Below are 24,874 nucleotides of genomic sequence, written 5' to 3' on the forward strand. Positions count from 1 at the left end.
ACAGCCGTATCCACTTCCACGTTAACATGAGAGGAAGATTAGCAGGATGACAATCATGAGACGACGAGACGATGCCTCAGGGAAACCACACAGTAATCTGATTCTCTGCTCCTCAGTCACGTCGTCTGATTAGTTGAAGTATGGAGGGGAGGGGCCTCTAACTCGAAATGACTTGACAGCCAATGAGCATCTCGTCTGGTCAGAAGGGGGTGGGGCAAATGGAAAAAGAGTTCCAAGTCCAACATTTGTTGGGACGGCAAATGAACTGAAAATTATATCATGATATTCTGTCATTGTAATATTTGACAGAATTGGAAAATAAAAGCATTTTAAAAACTTATTTATTACACAAAATAACTTTTTATAAAACATAGATGATAGATAAGCATTTTTATATAGATGGATAGTTGCTAGTTTGCTAGCATAGGTAGCTTAGATGGATGCTAGTTTGCTAGCATAGGTAGCTTAGATAGATGCTAGTTTGCTAGCATAGGTAACTTAGAAAGATGCTAGTTTGCTAGCATAGGTAGCTTAGATAGATGCTAGTTTGCTACAGGATAAGGAAAATGTGTTAATCTTAAAACTTAACATAACTTGACTGGAATAAATACAAAATTGCAAATGAATCAAATAAAAATGAATATTGCACATTAAAAGCATAATTTATTGCACTTAAGCCTGAAGATGGATGAATATTAACTGTTCTTGAGTTCAACTTAATCTCTAGCAATTCTGACCCAGTTTCCTGCAGGTACAGGTTATTAATTTACACATTTTTCCTTTGCATATTCTTTATATTTATATTGTGTATGCATTTGTAAATATGTGTATTTCTTTGCAAATTTGTATATAAGAAGCAATTTGTCACCAAGATGTTCATAGGAAGTGATCATTAGTTATAAAAGAGTGAAGATGTGGTTGTATTTAATAAGTTTAAGCTCCTTCTTACTTCTTTTGTTTGTTTTTCCACAATTTAAAGTGTGTTGTGTTCACATGTTCATAATAAAGCCTTCATTCATTCATTCATTTAAGTCTTAATGTCTCTGTCTCCTGTCAGAGAGCAGGCAGCAGAGCAGCTGGTGACCTTTATTGTCATGGATAATTTTCATGGCTCTGTTGAAGCTCCGGGACCCAGAGAACTTTCACCGGATTTCCTCACCCTTTGTCTTGTAAATGTCACTTTGAAAGTACAATATGACTTAAACTCTGTCTATTTTTGGCCTTTTGCCGAATGTTTCATCTGCACATTTCCAGTCGTCTCATCAACCTCGTTGTGTATTTCTTCTGCTTTCAGGAATTCCCCCTTTCACTGATGATCTTAAAGCTCGGGTTCTTGTTGAGTAAACACTTTCAGCTCTTGAGCTACATTTGATGTGTGTTTTCCTCATAAGACCACGTTCTTCCAGGCGGAAGTCACTTCTGTGGATTCAAGGCTTAGTCTGCAGACATCTCTCGACTCCAGTGAGGCTCGAATAATTCTGCACATGCCAAACATAGAACAGCGAGGTGTGTCGTCAACATCATCATCAACAGAACCAGGAAAACTGGCAGGGAAATTATAACCTTTGTAGAAACGTCTGGGACTCTGATGATCGGAATGAAGAGTGACGCCACACACGCGTGTCACTCTAACGCCTCACAGTGATTTACGGGCTCGAGGCAGAAGTTTCTGAGGTTCGTAGAGCGGCGTCTGTCAAGAGTTGATGAATCTTTGTAGGAACCCAGATTAATAACATTAACTCACATTAGTTAGTGTAAAACCTATGTTTGCACAGACAGGAAACTGTCTGAGTAACATTCTTTGAGAATATTTTAAAATTGTTCAGGGGGCCACAACTTCAACTCCATCCATCTGTGTGGATGTTTGACACCAGAGTTTAAAACTTCAAGAAAACCTCAAAAATCAATGTCTCAACATTTGGCTACAGTGAATGCTAACTGAAATAAGCAATGTTAGCTGCTAATGTCAAACTCTAAAGTCACTGTGATTAGCAACGTTAGCTGCTAATGCCAAACTCTAAAGATACTGTGATTAGCAACGTTAGCTGCTACATCAAACTCTAAAGTCACTGCAATTAGCAATGTTAGCTGCTAATGTCAAACTATAAAATCACTGTGATTAGCAACATTAGCTGCTAACGTCAAACTCTAAAGTCACTGTGATTAGATATAACGTTGTACCAATACCACAACGTTTGACACTAGCATTTGCTGTAGCTAATTATTGTTTTTGACATATTAGCAGCTACTGTGAGGAGACACCCTGCTATTGATTAGTTATTGTTAGTAGCTACATTAGCTAAATGCTGTGCTTACAGTATTTAACATGAGCAGCTTCTGTAGTTAATCACTTTGTCATCAGTGTTTGACATTAGCGGCTGCTGTAGCCAGACGTCGTGGAATTGATTACATGTTAATAGCTACATCGGCTAATGCTATGACATGGGTATAATAGCAGCTGGTGTTGCTAATCACAGTGGCTTTAGAGTTTGCGTTAGCGGCAACTGTGATCGGGTCGGGTTTGTTTGGTTTGTTAGCATCTAGCGTAGCCAGGTGCTGTGGATAAGTGTTTGATGTTAGCGGTGTGGGTGACTCGACACTTTTTAGACGACCCCCTGACGAACATGTGAGGGCGTGTGTATTACTGAACGGTAACATAACCTGTGTGTGTGCTCACCCCCGTCCTCTGTGGTCTCCGTTTCATCCTGTCACAAGTAATGCACGAGTTCATGCAAGAGTGAGATCAGGAAACGGCAATTAAACACAACTCTGCATGACGAGTGTGATACAACGGCAAACACACACACACACACACACACAGTGACGCTGCTGTGCAGCCTGAAGGGACGCAGACAATATTTCCATCCAAAAACTTTTACATGGAACCTAATCCTGTGTGCGGAGAACGCGCTCAGCCAGAGGCTAATTGTCCTGAAACTGAGAACCTGTCACTAAATCTACTCATACTTGACTCCACCAAGTGTTATCTTACTGTTACGCAGCTTTCTTCTTACTGGAAAGTCAAGTTTGTAAAGCGCTCACTCTCCTGCACCAAACCCTATTGAGAAAATCATCAATTTTGCATTACAGCACACAGGGATCGTTCATTCATTCATCAGTAAGTTCAAATGTCTTCATTTTAAAATGTCTTCATTCGTTTTAAGTCTTTTATTTGGCTTAACCGAAGTGACTTAAACAGACCAAACGAGGCAGCATTAGACGAGTAGCTCCTGTTGTCCTGTGAGCTAAAATCACTCACTTTCTGAATGGACTTTGGTGCAGGAGAAAGAGTGGTTTAAAAACTTTAGTTTTCAGTTACAAAAGGTTGTCTAACCCAATTTAATTGGCATAGAATGAGGAGCAATCAAAATTCAAATAATTAATTACACTGTTTGAAATCACAATTATGATTTAAGTCATGACGCTCACACTGAATGAAAGCTCGCATACGTTAAAGTAGGTTTTTGCAGTTTATTTCAACGCTAACAGTAACAATGTGCTGACTGGTGAGTTTTTTTGTATTGTTCTCTGACCATGTGACATAAGTGATCTACACACACACACACACACACGAGTGTTTTCATTATTTGATCACAAGCTAAATAACCACAGTCTCTTTATAAGTGTTTTTTTTACCAGGTTCTAACTTTCAAACATGTAAGACAACATGACAACAGTCGGACAAAGACACATGTTTTCTTGTGTGGGTGTGCAGGTGTTTGAAGGAAAACTAACACGATGACTTTGCAGCAAATGTTTTCAGGATGTTCCAAAAAAAAAAAGTGAACTGAGGCTTAAAATAGTTTCATCTCACAGTGTCCACACACACACACACACACACACACACACACACACACACACACACACACACACACACACGGCACTGAGGGATTTCTAAAAGAGGCTGTTTCTCCAGAAAGCATCAGTGTTAGCACAGGTTTCTCCCACTCTGGAAACACACTAAGTGAAGCACTTAAACAATGTGACTGGGATTATTTTTGACAAGATTTCACACAACAAGCAAACTTGATATTATATATTGTATAGCAGCTAACGTTGTTAACTAATACTGCAAAGTCTGGCTACATTAGCTGCTAACATTAACTATCAATGTCTCGCCTTTTGGCTACAGTAGCTGCTAACGTCAAACATCATTGTCTCCACATTTGGCTAAAGTAGCTGCTAACGTCAAACATCATTGTCTCCACATTTGGCTAAAGTAGCTGCTAACATCAAACATTATTGTCTCCACATTTGGCTAAAGTAGCTGCTAACGTCAAACCAATACCACAAGTCTGGCTTCTGACATTCCGACACACAGTCTGACATTAGCCGCTGCTATAGCCAGACGCCATTGATTTGACTAGATGTTAATAGCTACATTGGCTAAATGCTATGGCATCAGTGTTTAAAGTTAGCAACTAATGTAGGCAGACACTGTTGCGCTAGTGTTTAACAATAGGAGCTATAGTTATAACCATGGCTGGCTTTACTGTAGAGTTTGACGTTAGCAGCCACTTTATCCAAATGTTGTGGTATCAGTGATTGATGTTAGCAGCTACTTTAGCTAAATGCTATGTTAACGGTATTTGACATGCGCCGCTTCAGTAGCTAATCACTGTGGCATATGGTTTTGTTTTGATTGTTTTTGTTAGCATCTTGTGTAACCCAACGTTGTGGTATCAGTGTTTGATGTTAGCAGCTATACTAACATGTAGCTAGCAACAATAGCTGTTGCGCTCCCTACAGGCAGAAAAGTGAAGTACAAAACATTTTTTTAAAGCAAATCTAGTAGAAGATCAAGTTTGATTATGTTGTTAATCAGATGAAATAAACAATTACAGAGAAATTGTTCAGTCCTTTTGACTTTAAACATAAATTACATATTTTTTACGCTCTTGTTTTACATAATTACTGAATATTTATAGATTATTTGATCCCTGAAAATCCCTTGAACAAAGTAGATTTGTTTGTTTCTGGTTTGTTTGTCGTTGATTATGTTCAGTTATTAATTATTTCTTAAGTAGTTTCTGGTGGGGAACAATAATATTATGCTTTCTGGGGAAACAAGCTGCCATCAGAACAGTAACCATGGTAACGACCCACATTTAAAGGCACACATACTCCACCAATGTTGCACATAAAAGTCACTTTAGTCGTGGTGAGAGGAGATGGTTCTGTATCTCTGACAACAGTGTGATGACACTTGAAACAAGTTGCATACTGGGAAATGTAGGATTACAGTGATTGATTCTGAAGCTTGTTACTAAAAATAAGGATATATCTCTGCCTCTGTTGCTTCAGCTGTAAATGCTCTAATGTATTTTTTCTTAAATTGAAGGAATAATAAGTTTCCTGTGATTTCAACATCTGGTTCCCACCCCCCAAAAAGAGATGGTAAGTTATTATTTTTTGTTTATAACATGTGTATCTTTGAATTTCCTTGTTAAACACTGGATTATAACACTCTGGGAAACAATCAATACCACTCTCATGTGACGTAAACATGGATCTATAGTTGAAAGCTGTGATGGAATTGTTCCGTGAGCTGTGAGGGTTCCACACTAAAACTGAATAAATATGACGTTTACACTTATACTGACGATAATGTGCTTTGCTGAGGGATCATCGATTCATAATGTGCACTTTAATTTTTCAACATTTGGCATTTTCTCTGAAGTCACACTGTTTTCCTTCCCCACTCGAGTGTCATTAACCTTAAAGGGATTGTTAATCTGTTTATTACATACCAGTAATCTCAAGAACATGTTCACCACTTAAATGTCCTTTTATCACGTTTGTACAGTGTTTTCCTCTCGTGCACCAAACCCCATTGAGAAAATCTGCACTTGTAGAGCACAGGGACACAGGAGCTCCTGTGCTGCCGCTGCCTCCTTTGGTCAGTTTGGGACATTTGGGTAAATCAGAACTCTGGACAAAAGGACACATTTGAACGCAGCGGTGGATCAACAGCTCCTCAAATCACTGATTTTCTCTCTGCAGTTTGGTGCAGGTGACACAAACCTCTGAGATAACATGACAAACAGATTCCTCAGAGTGTCTCCCTCCTGTGAGGACAATAATATGAGCTAATAAGTGATCTACTTTGTTGACTCTCCTCTTGGAGGTCAAAGGTCAGCATCAAGGCCCTCAGCTTATTGTGCAACGGCTACATAAGAGAAATTATTGCTATAGAACGACAGCGTCCACGCTCCCAGTATTTCCAACACTGATTTCTCTGCCCCTGAGTTTTTTTTTCCTGTTTTTGACTCTGTGTGAAACTCACACCAGCGACTCACACACAGGCACGTTGTCCGAGTCCTGGCTGTGCATGGAGCTCAGACCCGTGTCCGAGTCGTCGTCGTTGGTGTCGCAGGACTTGGACAAACCTCGGGCCTGTTCCACCCAAACACTGCTCTCCTCCTCCTCTGCTGCTGCTGCTGCTGCTGCTGCAGCCTCAGTGTCAGCTGCTGCCTTATCCTCATCATCATCATCATCAGTCACGTGACTGTTCACCTGCTCTAACTCTATGGTCTCAACTTTGGCGAGCAGGTCCAGCAGTTCGCCCTCCTTGGTCTCCCAGAGTTCCAGACTCAGGTCCAAGTCTCCTCTCATGGCGTCCAGGTCGGTCTTCAGCCTCAGGCCGATGTACAGACTCGTGTCCAGCTGGGTTCGGATCCTCTCCTCCTCCAGCGCGAGCTCGTTCTCGGACAAACTCTCAACGTCTGCTTCCGGCGCTGCTGCAGGAGCGGCGGACGCGGCGAGGCGCACCGCCTCCGCCGCCGACGCCGCCTCCTCCTCCGCTCCCCTGTCCTCGCGCCGCCGCTTCATCCAGCGGCGGTTCAGCTCCTCCTGGATCTCGCCGGTGATGCTCTCCATCAGCGCCTCGCGCTCCGTCAGCTCCTCCTGCAGCCGCACCACCTCCTCGCAGCGGCGCGCGTACTCCTCGAACTGCGCCAGCGCCTCCGCCGTGCACCGCGCGTCCTGCCGCTCCGCTTTGCGCATGCAGTCCGTGGGAGCGGCGAGAGCGTCCGCGGAGGAGTCCACCAGGTACGTGTCCTGCACATAGTTCACCCCGTGTCTCTTGATGCGGTCGAAGTGGACTTTGGCTTCGAAGCGCTCGATCTCCCGGTCCAGCTCCTTGATTCTGTGGATCTGCTGGCGGAGGGTGTGATCCTGAGAGATCACCAGATGCACCAGCGTCTCCATCTTCTCCACGGAGCCTTTATCTTTACAGACAGTCTGCTCTTTCTTCTTGTTCATCTTGTCCAGCTTCCTGAAAGCTTTCCTCACGATGCGCCGCTGTCTCTCCTGGGACAGGTTGGCGGCGGCGGCCGCGGCGGTCCAGCAGCTCCTGGCGGTGCCTTTGAGCCCGGCGCCCGGACCCCCGCTCTCCCGGCTCTGGACCACACGGGCTTCCGCGCTGCGCGGGCCGTTGTTGGGCAGCGACGCCTCGTTCTTCACCAGGACGAAGCGCACGTTCTCCTGCTCGTCTCCCCACGCGCTCCACAGCCGCAGGACCTTGGTCTTGTTGGGTAAAATCCTCTCGAAACCTCTCCACTTCTCCACCACGCAGTAGGACTGCGGGGCGCCGGACAGCATCGCGGCGGAGCTGCCCTGCCGCAGGTTCTGGTCCTCCAGCAGAACTTTGACCACGTCCGCGCAGGTGGTTCGCTTCGTTAAGCCGGAGACGAGCTTCTCCTCCCGGCAAACCCACACCGAGATCTTCCCCTCCTCCGGTTCCATCTCCGTCAGAGAAAAAAAAAAACAATAATAACAAAAGTTTTGAATCTTCAAAGTCAAGCAACAAAAGTCAGATTTCTTTCAGACTTTGTTTTTGTTCATTTAAACATTACGACAAAAAAAAAAAGAAAAAAAAGAAAAATCGGTGCGTAATTTTCATCCAAACAAAATGAAAGTTTCCACTTTAAGTCCAAACATGAAGTTTGTCCTCGGAAAAGTTACATCCATGTATTTCCCCGGTTCTTCTCTGTGGTTCTGGTTCTGTTCCCGGGCTGAGAGCCGGAGCCCGGGACCTCATCCCTGTTGTCTCTGCCCGGCTGACTGAGCTCAGCTCCGGCGCGCAGATCCACAACAGAGCCGGAGCAGGAGGAGCGGGTGCGTCCCAGAGCCAGGACTGACTGCTCTGCTGTGAGGGACCAAACAGGAGGAGGAGGAGGGTGTTAACTGCTGAGACACGCCCACCTCTCTCTCTCTCACACACACACACACACACACACACACACGCACCTCTTTTCCTCAGGACACATTGACTTTTATTCATTTGTAAAAATGAAAAATTAAATCTGTATGGTTTCTGCCTGGACTGGACATCAAAGCTCCAACATACGGAGAGGGAACCTGAGAACCTGAAGAGAAGAAGTGAGAAAGAAAATCATTCAAACTGAGTCGTTTCACGTGAGAGAATCTTCATTTCCTGACATTTTATGATTTGTCCTATTTGTCACATGTTCACACTTTACAAAGTGTGTTGTTGAGTCAAAGTTATGATTCATTCTTTATCACAGAATTGTGCAAAAGTAACAAAATACAATGTTTTCTTCCATTTTTGTTCATTAAAAACAAACTCTGAACTGTGCGTCTGTCTGTCTGTGAGTGTGTGCGTCTGTCTGTCTGTGTATGTATCTGTCTGTGTGTCTGTCTGTGCGTCTGTCTGTCTGTGTGTGTGTGCGTCTGTCTGTCTGTGTATGCATCTGTCTGTGTGTCTGTCTGTGTGTGCGTCTGTCTGTGTATGCGTCTGTCTGTGCGTCTGTGTGTGTGTGTGCGTCTGTCTGTCTGTCTGTGTGTGTCTGTGTGTGCGTCTGTGTGTCTGTGTGTGTGTGTCTGTGTGTGCGTCTGTCTGTGTATGCGTCTGTCTGTGCGTCTGTGTGTGTGTGTGCGTCTGTCTGTCTGTCTGTGTGTGTCTGTGTGTGCGTCTGTGTGTCTGTGTGTGCGTCCATCCAGTTTCTAAAAGTTCTTGAGCCCTTTTTTGTCTCAGGTGTGTTTATATCGTTCATGAAATGAAAATTCTCTATATTTGTCATGATTGTCTTCAGCTTGTGCTGTAAATAAAGTTTATGAGACACTTCTTATTGACTGTGTTCTATATGTTTTAATATAGTCATAGAAGAAGAAGAAGAAGAGTTCATGACTAATGAGGTTTGACCTCAGAAAAGAAAGTGACCACATGTGACTGTGTTTCCTCGTCCAGCTCTCACACTATTTGTTTCTCTGTGTCCTGCAAATGTGACCACGTTTACAGCAGCAGCAGTAACAACAGCAGCAGCAGCAGCAGTAACAGCAGCAGCAGCAGCAGTAACAGCAGCAGCAGCAGCAGCAGTAACAGCAGCAGCAGCAGCAGCTCTTACTCAGCAGAGTTTGTTTCACTGCACTGTTCATTGTTTCTGCTGCACAGTGTCATCGTCGTCTTAATCCCCCTCACAGCTGAGTGTTTTAGAGCTCAGCTGGATTGAGACTAAAGCGGAAGGAAATACACACACACACACACACACACACATGCTGGTCCCCATGACTTCCGAGGACATCCTAATCCTAACCCTAAATTTAAAACATGTCTTCACTTTAAAATTGTAGTAATTTACTTTGATTTTTGTCCCCAAAATGTCAGTGTTTTAACAGATTAAGGTCCCCGCAACATAAGGAATACAAGTTACACACACACACACACACACACACAGTTGCTTTTCTAAGCATTTTTTTTTTTTACCAACAAATGCATCACTCTGAGCTGAGGTCACCACACACACACACACACTCACTAATGGATGAACTCCATTAATGTGCACACGCACACACACACAGACACACACACACACACACACACCACAAAACACTCTTAATGCAGTTAAATATATAAATAATAAATAAATCCTGTGTTTCATACTGTGTTACACACTCACATTATGGGGACATTATGGGGACGTGTCCCTATGAAGACAAAAACATCATTACGTTTGAAGGTGAAACATGTTTTAAAGTAAGTTTAGGGGCAGTACTAGTTATGGTTAAGGTTAGAGTTCAAGTCTCCAGAATGTCCTCTGAAGTCGGGTTTTAGAGAGAGAGAGAAATATTTTCAAAATAAATGCTGTTTTTGTTTCATCAACATAAAAAAATAAAATAAAAAAAAGTATCTTTTAAATGTTTGCAGCGAATTAAAACCATGAGAAATCAATGATCAGAGCTGATCATGTGGAGGAAAAGTTGTTTTGTAGGTTTTTCCGGAGTATGGCTCCCTCTGGTGTTCATAAATGATGCAGCACATGGACAATAATCTGTGAAAATGTGTTCATTGTTGCTTCAAATTTAGATTTTCATCACTTTTAAGTAAAAACTGATTCTGCCAGTAACAATCATTAAATATGGGTAGAAAAGTTTAATAAAACTGTAAAAATATGTTGGTTTGATACAAAACTATATATACATTTCTATCTATGCATATATATATGTATATATATACATATATATACAAAGTATAATGAAACAAAATGTCACAGTATATTAATTTTTTGGTACTTTATTAATCCCCTTAGGGAAATTACTCTCAGTCTCAGAGCGACTGAATATTCTCTGCATTTGACCCATCCTAGAATTAGGAGCAGTGGGCTGCCACACTGAGTAGCGCCCGGGGGGCATTGGGAGTTGGGTACCTTGCTCAGGGGTACCCAGCCCTTTTTCGGCCGGGTGGAGATTTGAACCAGCGACCTTCCGGTTACAAGTCAAGTTCCCTTTCCACTTGGCCACGGGCTGCCCATGTTAAGGTTTAAAAATGTCATACATTAAAAATGTTTTTATCTCAGTAGTAAAACAAAAATGTCCCATAGTAAATAATAAAAACGTTCTTAAAGTAAAATAATAATATACATATTTATACATATATGTGTATAAAACACTTGTATTATATTATAATACAAGTGTTATAATGCAACATTAAATGTCATTAAAAAAAGAATCATCATCTTCAACAAAATGTTATTGAATATTAAAATAATGTAAAAATGTACGGAAGAGGATTTGGGCCAAAACTAAATAATAAACAAAAAAATAAATAAATTAATAAAAGAGCCTGAATTCGGAGATTAAAGTCAGAATTATCATTAAAAAAAAGTCACTTTCTGCAGAATTTAGATTTTTTTTTCAGAATTGTTTTGTCGGACAGAAGAGATTAAGAAAATAATCCTAACTTCACTAAAAAAACAGCATTGAGATGAAGTGGACGCTGTAGCTCCATCAGCGTGTCATAACAGCTCTTCACCACCAGAGGGCAGAGCAGGACTGAAATATCTATATAACAAGAAAACAAGAAGAAACGTTTCTTCCTCATCTTTGACTTTAATACGATACTTTCTTAAAACCTGATGATTATAAAAAAACATGTTATATTTTTGTTTGTTTGTTAGTTTGTGAACTTTTGTTATAATCATGTTTGTTGCTGCGTGTCTTTAGTGTCTTCACAAAAACGCGCAGCTTTTTCAAATTCGGCGTCATCAACTGTGTCAAATGCACCAGGCGGAAATGAAGAGAATGCCCTTTCAGAATAAAAGACCAAACAGTCGATTCCTATAGTGAGGACAATCACGCTGGTCCTCACTGAATGAAAAATGTCGCCAAAAATACGATGTGTGTTTGTTCTTCAAAACTCGTCTTTACTGAGACTTTTATTGTTTAAAAAAACTCATGTAAACCGGAAGTAGAACCTGTGCTTGTTCTGGAGCTTGACGGTAGTTTACAGCACTGACACACACACACACACACGAGGATCAAGTCGCTGAAAGCAGCTGAGACAGAAGTGAAGACAGTGAGTGTGTGCGTGTCTCTGTCACACACTGTGGATTAAAGCAGATTATCCAGAAGCACGACCAGGACCAGGACCAGGACCAGAACCAGAATTTGCCTGCGCACTTTATATTATATATGAACATTTTTAAGGACTGGAGTCTCCTGCTGTAAGTAACTGACTGTGTGTGTGTGTGTGTGTGTGTTTGAAACGTTGTTTTTTTTAAGTTTTAAGGGAAAAACAAACGTTTAAAAAACAAAAATCCGCTTCCGTTAAATGAGTCCTTGGCTGTAAATTGTCTCACTAATTAAAGGAGCAGCAGGTGAAACGAGGACAGACCTCAGCTGAAGTTTTAGTGCTCATTAAGTTTAAGAAAATAAAACTTTGACTCATATGTAAGTGACATAAATGTGTTTTAACTGGTTACCAGTTACAGTATAAACGTATAAATGAGGTATGTTGGACCAGTGTTTGTCCACAGTGGACATTAAAGTAATGTAATGTTATGTTCTTTACAAAATAAAAGCATGACAGACACACAGCCTTCGTCATGAAGTCAAAGCATTTAAAAAAAAAATACTGATTTTAAAAACACAAGAACTGAAACAATTTTTAAAAGTGATAGATTTAATTAGATTTTTTTAAAACAGTGTTGGGATGAGGAGTTCCATCCAAGGATGTAAATTACAGGGGGGGCATGTTAAATAAATTTGTCCTGGGGGACACTTTCCAGTCCTCAATGGTTTGGTCCATTCTCACATAGCATATTACGAGTCATTTAAGTTATTTCTTTGATTTAGATTTTCATTCTTCAGTTTTTAATTCAGCCAAATATTATTATTATAATTATCATTATTATTATTATTATTATTATTATTATTATTATTATATTCCAAATGTTATTTTCCCTGTTTGACCTTGTCCCTGAAAATCAGCAATTTTTGAATAATTTAATCGATTTTCCAGTCAGATTTGTGTTTATACAGAAAACGTTGGTCATATTTTGTGTATCATTGTCGACAACCGCCCCAATTTTTTTGTTTCCCTTACAGGGATTACTTAATGTTTATTGTCCCTGGCCAACAATGACATGAGATTTTAATTTCCAGTTCAGGTTATTCTCATTTTGTGTGTTAGTGATTGTCCCGAAAGAACACAAAGGAATCCATGTCTGCGTCACATGACGCCCAAAGCAATTATATTAAATAACAAAAATTCAACCTTTTAATGACTGGAAACTAAAGTGTGTGTCGCCTCCTCCTCCTGCACCTAAGTCACTGCATACAAGCGCTGTGAATCCACGCAGCAGTAAACCAGAACCTCCTGTGTCCCTGTGACGCTCAAAACAAAAAAAAAGAAGAAAAACCCGGCTCATCGGTGGCCAGGACCTGAAAATCAACACTTTCTGTTTTTACTTTAGTGTTTAAACCTAACGAGCTTTCCTCACTTCCTCTCTTTGGTTCACTGCATCGTCGTCCGTTGACATTTCGCACTGTAAGTGAACCGAGACCCACATTTTCAGATGAACCAGAGTTCGCATCAGAGTTTGGGAGGAGCTTTGACACCTGTCCAAACGAAACAAACTCTGGACTCAGACTAACATGTTTAAACTCCACTACAAGGAGCCGTGAACTGGTGTCGCTTAGTAGTCGCAGAATATCTGCAAATCTAAATTTGGAATAAGAAGATAATTGTGTCTTCTCACAAGTTGGGATGATGGTGATAATTTCACTTGAATCAGTTTCATTCCCCGCCCCGGCCGTTTGTCTTCATCACACATGATTAAATTCCCTCGGTAGTTTTTAGAGTGATTATGTGTGACCATGCTCATGTGCAGCTCTTGTGTTTCTCCCACTTGATTCCTGAGTGAAGCAGGTGGTTCCTCCGTCCTCTGGGACCTGAAACCCAGTCAGGCTGAGAAGGACGGTGTCGTCTTTGAATCAACTCCTCCCTCCTCCTCCTCCTCCTCCTCCTCCTCCTCCAGTTGTCGTGGACTTGTGTTTCAGTAGCCGAATAAACTTTCACTCACTTTACACCGGAGCACAGAAGAGGATTAGCCTTCATTAGAAGTGGCTTCCATGCTGGTCTGACGCAGGCAGGGGACGGTATGAAAATTCCATGTCACAACTATCCTGACTGTTGTTGTGATCATTGGACCTTCTCTCCATCCTCCATCTTCATTTCATGTCAAGTGTTTCCGGGGGCGGAGCTTTGACCAGAGGGGGTGGGGAGTATCGGTTGCATTTTGTCAAAGTTTAGCTGCTATTTCTAATGTACATAAAAATGAACATTAACTAATAATAATATCCTTTAATCTACTTTTGCTTTTTTACAATACTTCTTCTATTTAGCTTATTCCTCTTTTTTTAAACCGCTTTGGATAAAAGCGTCTGCTAAATGCTTAAACGTTAAATGAAGTAACCTCAAGCAAATTGCCACCATCGTCTTATTTGTCTCTTCTGATCAAAACAAGAGTGCGACACCACCAACTGAACTGGAAAGTGTTGTGGTCTGTCCATGTAGGACAATCCATTTAGAATCAAAGTGTAGGCATGGGTGGAGTCATCCACGTAGGACCTCTTGCTATGACCAAAAACTTATGTCCTGGTATTTCCAGTTTCACAGAATTGAGCGGTAAATTCTTTTCGATTGATGAGCATGAGTGAGTAGTCGAGCTAGAGAGGTGGACGTTCATTCATTCACATGACGGTTGCTTGTGGCGCTGGTGCCAATCTCAGCTGACATAGAGCGAAAGACGATTTCTATCCTGAGGTCGGTGGAAACTATCTCTGATGGGGAAGATTAGCTTCTGGCCGATCCACAAGCATCCTCCAATCAGGGGCCTTAGCGGGAGGAGGTTTAGATGTTTTCTTTTCTTTCCCAGACAAACGTTTACTGCTCCCTGGGGATTGGTTGCACTTTTGAAGGAAGGAGTTGACCGTTGGCCACTTCCATATCTGATCTAAGACCACGTACTGCTGTGACACAAGTCTGGTTTAAGTATCGGAACTGGTGATTGGATTTTGAGTCACTTCGGCCTGGTAATCGGTAGCCATTGTGCCATGAAAATGATCTTCTGCTGCACTTGAAGGTAACGTGTTAAAGTGATGTTTTCGGGTATGATTGTGTGATTGGAGTCCTTTTGTAAACCCCAGCACTCTTGAGATTACAGAATGTCCAGCCGTTGCCAATCCTCGAGATGTTAATCTTGGAACATTTTCATGTTGGCCTTCCCCTTGTTATCTGTACCATCGTGGCCAAGCTGTCACTTCCTGGAATGAGTGGTTGACTTATAAGGGGGTGTCACTGCTTGTGTCAGCACTGAGGGACAAAAATACACCTGAGCGTCACTGTCACTGGCTGATTGGATGGACCACTGTCAGATGAGAAAGGCCAAGTCCAGCTCCAGTATGTTGGGAGGAATTTGGGATTGTACCACTCTTGGACCATATAATGCCATTCATTTTGCCTGCACACCACAGACGTGGCTGCACCTATAACCTGTATGAAACAAACTTTCATACAGGTTAGACATGCGAGGACTGAAGGAAAAACTTATTTTAGCTGCTTAACAAAAATCTCAACTCATAAAACTATCGACGCCAGCTGTATCTCATTATTAGACAGATGTTAATGACTGGGAACTGAATTCACTCTCCCACACCAAAGTCCATAGAGAAAATCAGAGGCAGTGAGTTCAAATGTTGTCTCCACAAGCCAAGGCGCTTCATAGGACTGCATTTAAATTTCCTTTGCTGGACCTCTGTGTTACCATGGACCTGTCATGGTGTGTTTGTCACATTTAATTATGTTCTCTGCCCTCGTTGACACAAAAGCAGGTCTGTCTTTGTGCCTCTGTCATGGTAAATAAAAGAAATGTTTGCATCTCGATGCAGAACCTGCGGCGCCTTTATTGTATGAATGATGTTTTGCACTTTTAAAGTGATAGTTCCGGTTTTTTATGTGTGGCTTTACAAGCACTGACACAAAGTCGGCCTGACCTGAGCTTTGCATGGAAGTGGCAGAAGATTGAAGAACATTCTTCTTGAAGAATGTGTTTTGTACTTTATCTCACTACTACACATCCTTTTCAGACTGGAAGCTGAAGTCTGTGCCACTCTTTAAATCTCTCTCTCTCTCTCTCTCTCTCTCTCTCACTCACTCACTCACTCACTCACTCACTCACTCACTCACTCACTCACTCACTCACCAAAGTCCATAGAGAAAATCAGCATTTGTAGCTCGCAGGGACACAGTTGCTGATTCCATCAGTTAGTGTCATATGTATTATTTTGTGACTTGTGCAAGTTAATCCTTCATTTGAATAAACACAAGTAACAATAATAGGCCGCAGTAGACGAGCAGCTCCAGTGTCTCTGTGACCTAAAAAACACTCATTTTCTCAGTGGAGTTTGTTGTGGGAGAATAAGAGTTTGAAAAACTGCAGTTTAATCCAGAAACAACTATTTAACTGTGAAGCAAAGAACCAAACATTTTTATAGAAAAAACAGTGTAGATTTAACCCGGCCCCAATTTTAGTCCGTGAGCCTTTTGTTAAGTGACAAAAATCAGTTTTTCTAGCTGGCTAGCAGCCATGTTTTTATTAAGGTGTACACACACACACACACACACAGTGACGTCAGTGCTGACATCGCTCTCATTGAAGCAACAGTTAAGTGATTTTACACAATAATTTTAATCATGTTATCTTATTTCTGTGATGTTAGCATGTTTTCAGTTCTGTCGTTTCAGGGTTGTTTGACTTTTCTCTCAGAGTGTGAACAACATGACGGATTTAAATGCATTGGAATTGTGGCTGTGTGGAGGTTTCAGCTAATATCTGGTATTTACATGTGATAACCCAGACAGGAGATGCAAATCTTATATTTAGCATGTTACCAAAACAACCCTTGAATGTTTGTTTGTTTGTTTGTTGGATAGAAAGTCACATGTCAGTCCTCTGTTGTTCGATCTCAAGCAGTTGCCTAATTGACCTTTGCCTCAACACAGATTTGACAAAGTCACAGGCTTCAGTCTTGACGTTGCGACAGCCGGTTCAACCATTAACCATTTGAAAGTGTCTCTGCGTCACACCAGGTGAGCTCAGACTGTTCACTCAGCCGTGACACTGTGCTGACCTCATGTCAGATTCCTCACGTAGACAACGGGAGAACTTATGTATGAACCCTGTGAAACTGGAAATAGGACCTGACTGAGCGTTACCTCCATATCAGCAGGTTCTCATAGTGTTGTTTGTTCTTGCCTTTATGTTCAGTGTTGTTGTTGTTGTTTTCTTCCCTGTGTGAATCTATGATCATGCTGTGAAGCAGAAAGTGAGGCGTCGTCCACATGTAGGGTATTTACATACAGTATTTAGGTATTTACATACAGTATTTAGGTATTTACATACAGTATTTAGGTATTTACATACAGTATTTAGGTATTTACATACAGGTATTTTCTGAAATCCTGTCCACGTGAAAACACAAAACCCACTGTTGTGTCCTGTTGTGTTAAAAGCATACAAACTCAACAGGAGGCCATGATATTATGGTAACTGTAAAGATAGATAGACACATTTGAGAACCACAGCTTTAAAGTCTCCGGGGTTTTGATCCGTTGGTCTTGCTGTCGTCGTCGTGCTCAGACCATCCAGACCACTTTGGATCTAGTGGAACATGAAAAGCGTTATAATTCCAAACATTATCTCTGGGTATTTTATCAACTTTGACAAATTCAATTGAGTACAATTTGAGTTCAATTCTATTTGGACTTGCACAGTAATTCACTTTGTTTCTCACGTCATGTAAACGTACTGAGTGATCGCGGAATTCAATACTTCTTTGATCACTGACTCCAGTTACTGACAGATGCATAACTTTGTAAGGTGCTACATTATTAATTAGCAGCGCAACAGGTTTGGCAGCTAAATTGGCTTTCTGACGAGAGAGATGAAGGTTTAGCTAATGCAAATATAATCTGGTTTTACTCCTCACGATCGACACAGAGATTCTGCACATGCAGCTCGGTTTGGTCTGTTTTTCACATTTAATGTTTCACTTTTCATTTATAGATTGAGAATCAAATGATTTCACAGGATTCTCAGTTTGTACTTTGTCTTGTTTTTGACGTGGAAAATTAGGTCACCATCAAAAATGTCTCGACCCACTTTTCATAAACGACACCAATTAAGTAAACAACATTCTTTATTTATAACTGTTGCAATCCTCTGTTTTGTCCTAGAATTAATATTTCTAATGGGATTAGATTTAAATTACCCTGTAAATTATTCAATGAACAGATCTTTTTTTTTCCCTCCTAGTTCACTTTGATTTGACTTTGATGTTCTTTAGCAGTTCTGACGTCACTAAAACTGCGTGCACACATAATTGTACGTTCATCACAACATTTTCCTAAGTGAGATTAATCTCACCTGCCCAGAACCCACAGGCTTCTCATTTGAAATTAGAATACTATGATACTAATTATACTATTGTTCATTTATTCTTTCATCTTCAACCGCTTTATCCTCTACAAAGTCACACCCTTGGCATTCGGTTCGATTCTTGTGATTCTTCACATTTTAGTATCGGCTCAGCTCGCTTGGAACAGGCACCACAAGTACCAGGTACTGTCACTAATGGGAAACCTAGTAAGTGCCTTTAGGTTCACCCGCTCGACAGCTTGTGAAACAAATATCTAACCACCCAATCATACATGGCCCCAGATCTGCGTCACGTACCGCCGATAAATTGACCAAAACCTATGAGGAATACTTTTCTAGCACCGTGTTGAATCTATGACCTGAAGAATCCAGAAGGTTCTGACTTCCAAGGGAGGTCCAAATGAGTACTTGTAAGGTGCACCTACAAAGACCTAATGTTTCAGTCATTGGTGCAACATGTTTGACTTGATGGAGCTTCATGGAACTCCTGTATGTTCGTCATATTTACATCACAACATGTTAGAACTCTGCAGTGGGACGGCAAACACGGACACCTGCTGTGTTTTGGTTTTGGAGTGGTAAAATGCAGCTGTTGTCCTCTGTAGGCCTGATGAGACATCTCGTGGGACGTGAAGTCAAACGTGGCCTCAGTGTCTCACGTGTCACACTGACACTGTTACATAGTGTCTCCTGTTGACCACAGCGTAACCTGAGAGCTGGTGACATACGACCGCCAGGGTTCCTTTTAAAACGTTTAAAACAAACCTCCCTGGACGATTTTCACAAAAGTGCAATGTAATGACAATGTACTGTATATGTAAAAACATCAATTATTTAATTGAGGTTACATTTTTAGATGAATTGGGAATGAAAACAAAATAAAAACGTTAAAATTATTTTTGGACCATAACACACGTACAGTTAAGTCAAAACACAATTAGCCATAAAATCTATTTCAGCTCAAATCTACAGAATCCTTTTCAGCCTTTTCTGACTGGAAACTTTGAAAAGTTTGTAAACTTCTCTCTCTCACTTGCACCAAAGTCCATAGAGAAAATCAGAGGTTTTTTTAAGCTCACAGGGTGCTGTGATGTAAAATTGATGACTTTCTCTATGGGGTTTGGTGCAGGAGAGTGAGCGGTTTTAAGGATCGTGACACATGGCAGCCTGAAGGAACCAGGATCACCGTCTGACACAATCTAATTTAATATTTACACATTTTAAATCCAGTTTCCAGAGTTACTGGCAGCCACACACAGATGCATGTGTGGATTTGACTCTCCACTCCACTGTGCTGTGTTGCTTCCTCTCACCCAGGGAACAGCAAAGTATGTGAGTGGCGAGTGGGCGGTTCCCCACGTAGACCCTCTTATCTGAAGGTTAAGTGCGGGTGTGTCGTGGTCTCGCTCTGATGTGACGCATAGATATTCACGCAGAAGCTTTCCTGTCTGACATGACGGCACTTTCATTTCAGCAAAGTAGGGTTTGTTGTTTTTTTCCATCATTTCAAATGTGTTTCTTTGTAAGTTTAAAAGTGGATTTTGAACATGGTAGACACGATGAAGTTTGATAAATGAAGTTTAATTCTGGGGCTGGGTCATATGCAGGCAAAATCTTATCTTATTATATATTTTAAGTATCGATATATATCACAAATCAGGCTGGACAAAATGGCTTTTAGATAATATCTGGGTATTTTTAGTCTATCCTGAGGAGCTATATGTGGATATAAATACACTGTAAATACACATCATTATATAAAATATAATCTACTGTTTATTTCTTTGTCTTTTTAATGTTAAATGAAGGATATTTACGTCTGTTAGAAACAAGGAAATTGACTGTAAATATGGTAAAATTCTGATATAACACAAATACTTAAAATGCGTAAAAATGTTTAATATAATTTTGGCGATTCCATGTCTTGTTTTTATCAATTTTTTTAATGTTTATTTCATTAATTTATTCAATATAATAAAACCAGGAAAAGCCATCACAGATACCTTATGACCCAATATATCCCAAGATCTAAGACCACATCTTGACTCATCAAGTCACAACATATGTATTTGTATACAGTATATAATATTGATTTTTTTGTATTATTTGAACAATAGCAGAATGTTGGCCCGTGTTTTTAAATGAGAATGTTTCAGTGTGGCTTGAACAGTAGGCAGCAGGTCAACACTTGACGCTCCAGCTGTTCTTGTTTCCTGTTCTCGGAGCCAATTGTTGCTGCATATTTTCTCCAGGTCAAACTTCTTATTCTGAGAGTTTCATAACTGAAGAATGTGAAACTCTGCGCTCTCTCTCTCGCTCTCTCTCTCTGTGTCTCTGTCTCACTCTCTCTCTCTCTGTCTGTCTGTTTCTCCCACTCAGTGTTTTTTCTTTCCTTTCTTGGCGTTCTTTGTCCATCTGGGCAGGAACTTGTTGACTCAGCTTTGATCCTTTCTCTCTCTTCTCACACTCAGTATGTTTCCATGCACAGTTGAGTCTACGTCGTTTAATTGTTCTCTTGTCCTTGTTCCAGTGCAAACACTAGCTGAGAATTGATTTAAGTCCCACACACACACATGAGTTTTGAATCGTATCGGCTTTTTATCCACAAGGAACCGGCTTTGCGAACCCGAAAGCCGTGTTTCCATCTTGGTATAGTTTTGTTTGGAACAGTAAAGTGCTGGGCCAACTTTCCCTGGTAGGCGTGGTGGGGGCTGAGCCCGATGGCCGGCGAGATATGGAGCGTGACGTTGTAGCGGGGCGGCTGTTTGTCTCAACAAGACGTCAAGCTTTGTATGAGAATAGACGGCTGTCATGCGTCTAGCTCCACCCGTACCGTACCAAGGGAAGGCTACTGAAAAATGGAACGGTTGGGGCTGATTATTTTTACTCAGTACCGTTCAATTCAGTGGAAACATGTTTCCCAAGATGCCACAGCGCCACATACAGGCCTTGAGCATATAGTACACTGTTTGAGTCATTTGGGCAGTTTTGTGTGTATAAAGACATTTTAAGAAGAATTATTGTATTCGTAAGGATAAGTGTGTGTCCACCTCCGTTACACTAGGTGGCGATATGCCCCCTTTCAGCTTTTGGTATTCAGCAGTTTCCAGTTCAACTGGCGGCTCGATGTCGGCATGTTTAGTGCCTTTCCGAGTATAAAATTCTGTATAACATTTACAGCATTAGCGTTAAAATGATTTGTCTGCGCTGTAAAATACTTTGAACACCTTTATCTGTCCCTGGGGTTTTATGTGTCAGTGATCTGTTTATTATTGAAGAGCTTGGTGCAAATCCAGTTTCATATTACTAATCCATCACAGTGCTTTTGCTTTTATTTTAAAGTTGGGTTAAAGAAATGCAGTTGAGGCAGGAAACCCTTCGGTTCCACCACAGACGAATAATATTGATACAGGAAAGCAGACGAAGAAAGACATGAGAGATGAGCAGCCAGGAGTCAAACTGGATGTTGTGGTGCTACAGCTGGGGCTGCTGGTCGGTCTGAGCAAACTACAATTCATGCTCACGACAGTTTATGGTTCATTTAGTGATGGTTGACACGTGAGACAGACGGCTGAGAAAAATGTCTGACATGCCAGAAATTCTGCTGCCCTCAAACTCGACATCCGGAGACAGGCTGGTATGAATAGCCGTGCCGTTTGCTTTAGTACAGGATGTCCGGTATGTTTGTGTAATCATTCAATCACGTCATCGGAACACTGGAGCAACACCTCTAATCCGTACTCCATCTGGTTGTCCAAACACTCTCACCCTACCTCTGAAGGTGGAGACCATGCAGACAACCTTCAGAGGAAACTCCTTATTTTTGGTCACGATCACCTCCTCCGGTGCCACTTCGGGTCATCAGCTGAGTACCACCATTCCTCAACGTTTCGGCCCTTGAAACTAGAACGCCTCCTGATGACGGAGCAGCCACTCTTGGTGTCATGTCCTTTGTCCGGAAGCTGCTTTTCTCTGCATCTTCTGCCAGTTCCTTCAGGGCCTTTGGCTGCTTCATTCCTGTCACCCAAAAGGTTTTTGGGGTCATGATGCCAACTAAACCAAACGTCTCTTATGGAACAGATTGTACTAATTTACATCGCGTTGTTCCTGAGCTGCTGACCATTTCCGCCTGTGTGTACACAGTTCCGTTTAAACAAATATTAGGTTTTGTATCGGTCTAGTATTGATCTCATATCCCATTCCAGGAGCAACCATTTCCTACCAGGACTTTGCCCTGAAATTTGCCCTTGGACTGTATAGTTTAAAGGGGACATATTATACCCTATTTCCCCCATTAAAATAGTTCCCTGGTGTCCTAATGAACATGTCAGTGACATGCCTTGGTCAAAATACCATAAGGATGAAGCATCATAGCAGTTCAATAACCCTGCTAAGCCCGCCCCTTTCAGAACGCTCGGTTTTCGTGCTTGGTCCCTTTACATGCAAATGAGACACAGGCAAACACACACCCACTTCTTCCAGGGGGTTTCTGATTTGTCCTCGTTACAGCGCTTTACAGCTCTATTCGTCTCCCCCTCCCTCCACTAGTTCTCTGACAATATCAACATGGCAGCGTGCGCAGAAAACAGCGAGAGTGCCGTCACAGGAAGAGACGTTCTACATAAGGATCGAGCCGAACAGTGCCGAACTGTTAATCAGTTAAAAACACTTAGGAACAGCACCACTGATCGCCAGCGGCGCGCGGCGAGCTGCATAAGCTGGCGCTGTATGTTACTGTATCAGACCGGTGACTATGCTCCGGAGACCTCGTCACCGCGGCACCGCTGATCGCCAGCGGCGAGCGGCGAGCTGCCTAAACGCATACAGCGGCCGTTTAGGCGGCTCGCCGCGGTGGCGATCAGCGGTGCCGCGGTGGCGATCAGCGGTGCCGCGGTGGCGAGGTCTCCGGAGCATAGTCACCGGTCTGCACCGGAGCTGGCGATCAGTCGCATACAGCGGCCGTTTAGGCGGCTCGCCGCGGTGGCGATCAGCGGTGCCGCGGTGAGCTGATTTTCACAGAGAGTGCAGCACCTCTGCACAGAGAGTGCAGCACCGCTGATCGCCAGTGGCGAGCGGCATAAACTGCCGCTCGCCGCTGTATATGTGATTGTATCAGACTGAGTCTGTGCTCCGGTCATGGAGGACGTACTGAACAAATATGTTTAATTAGGACGTGTCAGAATGGTCAGTTATGAGCTCTATGTGACCTTTTCTTAACAACGTGTGTGTGTTTGTACGTCGGTGAAATACGTCCCCTGACTAAATACGGCGACCGCTGTCTAGTGCGAACACACGAACACACGTTTGCTGACTTTATCCGGCACATTAGCTTCATATATCAAATCCTCTGTGGAAGTTTGTGTAAAACACTGTGCTCCACTGTGCAGCCACGAACAGCACACTTGTCCCTCTGCGTTGACATAATACCGCTCTTCCTCCCTCGCCTGCACTCTCGCAGGGACAAGGTGGAGCTAAGGTGGAGCTCTCGAAGTAAACTTACTGGTGGGGCGGTAACATTCGCGGTGAAATGCGCATGCTGACGTCATAAACGCAGGGAATTCAACATCGAGTGTTTTATCGCCTATACTTACACTAAGGGGGACCACGAAAACATGACGGAGTATTCTTTTTCCACACTTTGGTGACTGGTAGGGCCCCCAGAGTCCCAAATATAAGTATTAAAATGGTTAAAAAGTTGATTTTGCGTAATATGTCCCCTTTAAGAGTTCAGTTACACATATGGTACATTGGTACCAGCCAACCTCCTCGCATAACTTCAAGCAAATGTCCATAGCTACCGTCTTCTTTGTTGTCCCTTTTGCCACATGTAGTATAGAGGACCACTATGTGGCCTTACAAATCGAGAGATAGCCAAGTGCCGAAGGTTGTTTCTGAAACAGGAGGACAACACAGACAGACTTGATCATTTTATGTTTTTGAAATCAGCCTTTTGTATAGTTTGATGTTTAAAAAAGCCAGAAAACATTTCTGACACTTGTTGTGTTGAGGTGGTCCGTTCGGTATGGGATGTTTGCTTCCGTTGGCATTGCTATCCAAGTTGTTTATGATCACAGAGAGACTAGAATTCATACTGCCTAATAATGCCTTTTGGATAAAGTTCAGGTTAAGAGCACACCATGAATAAAACATCCTTTATTGAATGGAATGGCACCAACCCATCATCATATCATTACCAAGTGCTTCCTTCTCGTATTATCTCAGAAGCCATTGTCTTCTTATGGACTCTACTAGTTACAGATCCCACCTTGTCCTGTTTTATGCACAGAAGATGTTGACAGACTCTGTTTTTTAGCAAAGTGTGGGTGAATGAGCTGTCTCTTTGTTTGCGCCCTAGTGACACATTTCTCTTGCTCCACTTGTCACCTGTACACCACAGTTCCTTGTGCCTCAGGCGACGGGTAACCTGATTCCACACTACTTAATGTCATTTACTTTACCCTTAACTTCCTGACATGACTTGTTTTAATGTGACTTGGAAGCTTTTTAGCTAAATTGACAAAAAAGTGGTACATTTTAGTTTGGTTCAATGCAAAATGATTTGCATTTCCGTTGCCAGGTGTTGAGAAGGGTACCAAAATCACCATCACAGTTTTTGGAACCCTTCCACTGGGGTA

General features: G+C 42.0%; 2 protein-coding genes across 7 annotated transcripts in view; one reads left to right on the forward strand and one right to left on the reverse strand.

Annotated features, from left to right (window-relative positions):
- Nucleotides 1–3,272: 3,272 nt before the first annotated feature.
- rassf10a (Ras association domain family member 10a) lies at nt 3,273–8,137 on the reverse strand. Its single transcript, XM_058644336.1, has one exon. It carries the CDS (start codon nt 7,744–7,746, stop codon nt 6,283–6,285), a length of 1,464 nt encoding a protein of 487 aa, XP_058500319.1. The 5' UTR covers nt 7,747–8,137; the 3' UTR covers nt 3,273–6,282.
- Nucleotides 8,138–11,767: 3,630 nt separating this feature from the next.
- Nucleotides 11,768–24,874, forward strand: part of mical2b (microtubule associated monooxygenase, calponin and LIM domain containing 2b) — a 49,362-nt gene continuing 36,255 nt past the window's right edge. For 5 of the 6 annotated variants that reach the window (XM_058646572.1, XM_058646576.1, XM_058646577.1 and 2 more), the window contains exon 1: nt 11,768–11,963. The gene's annotated coding sequence lies outside the window, so the exon portion shown is untranslated. Of the gene's footprint in view, nt 11,964–14,867; nt 14,886–24,874 lie in introns of those variants that run through there. The other variant, XM_058646574.1, reaches the window with a different exon arrangement.

The sequence above is a fragment of the Solea solea genome, chromosome 12 (genome assembly GCF_958295425.1).
Source record: "Solea solea chromosome 12, fSolSol10.1, whole genome shotgun sequence".
Classification (NCBI taxonomy): domain Eukaryota; kingdom Metazoa; phylum Chordata; class Actinopteri; order Pleuronectiformes; family Soleidae; genus Solea; species Solea solea.

Excerpts from the sequence above, each read along its gene's own strand:
- rassf10a (XM_058644336.1), bottom strand. The coding sequence starts at position 7,746 with ATGGAACCGGAGGAGGGGAAGATCTCGGTGTGGGTTTGCCGGGAGGAG.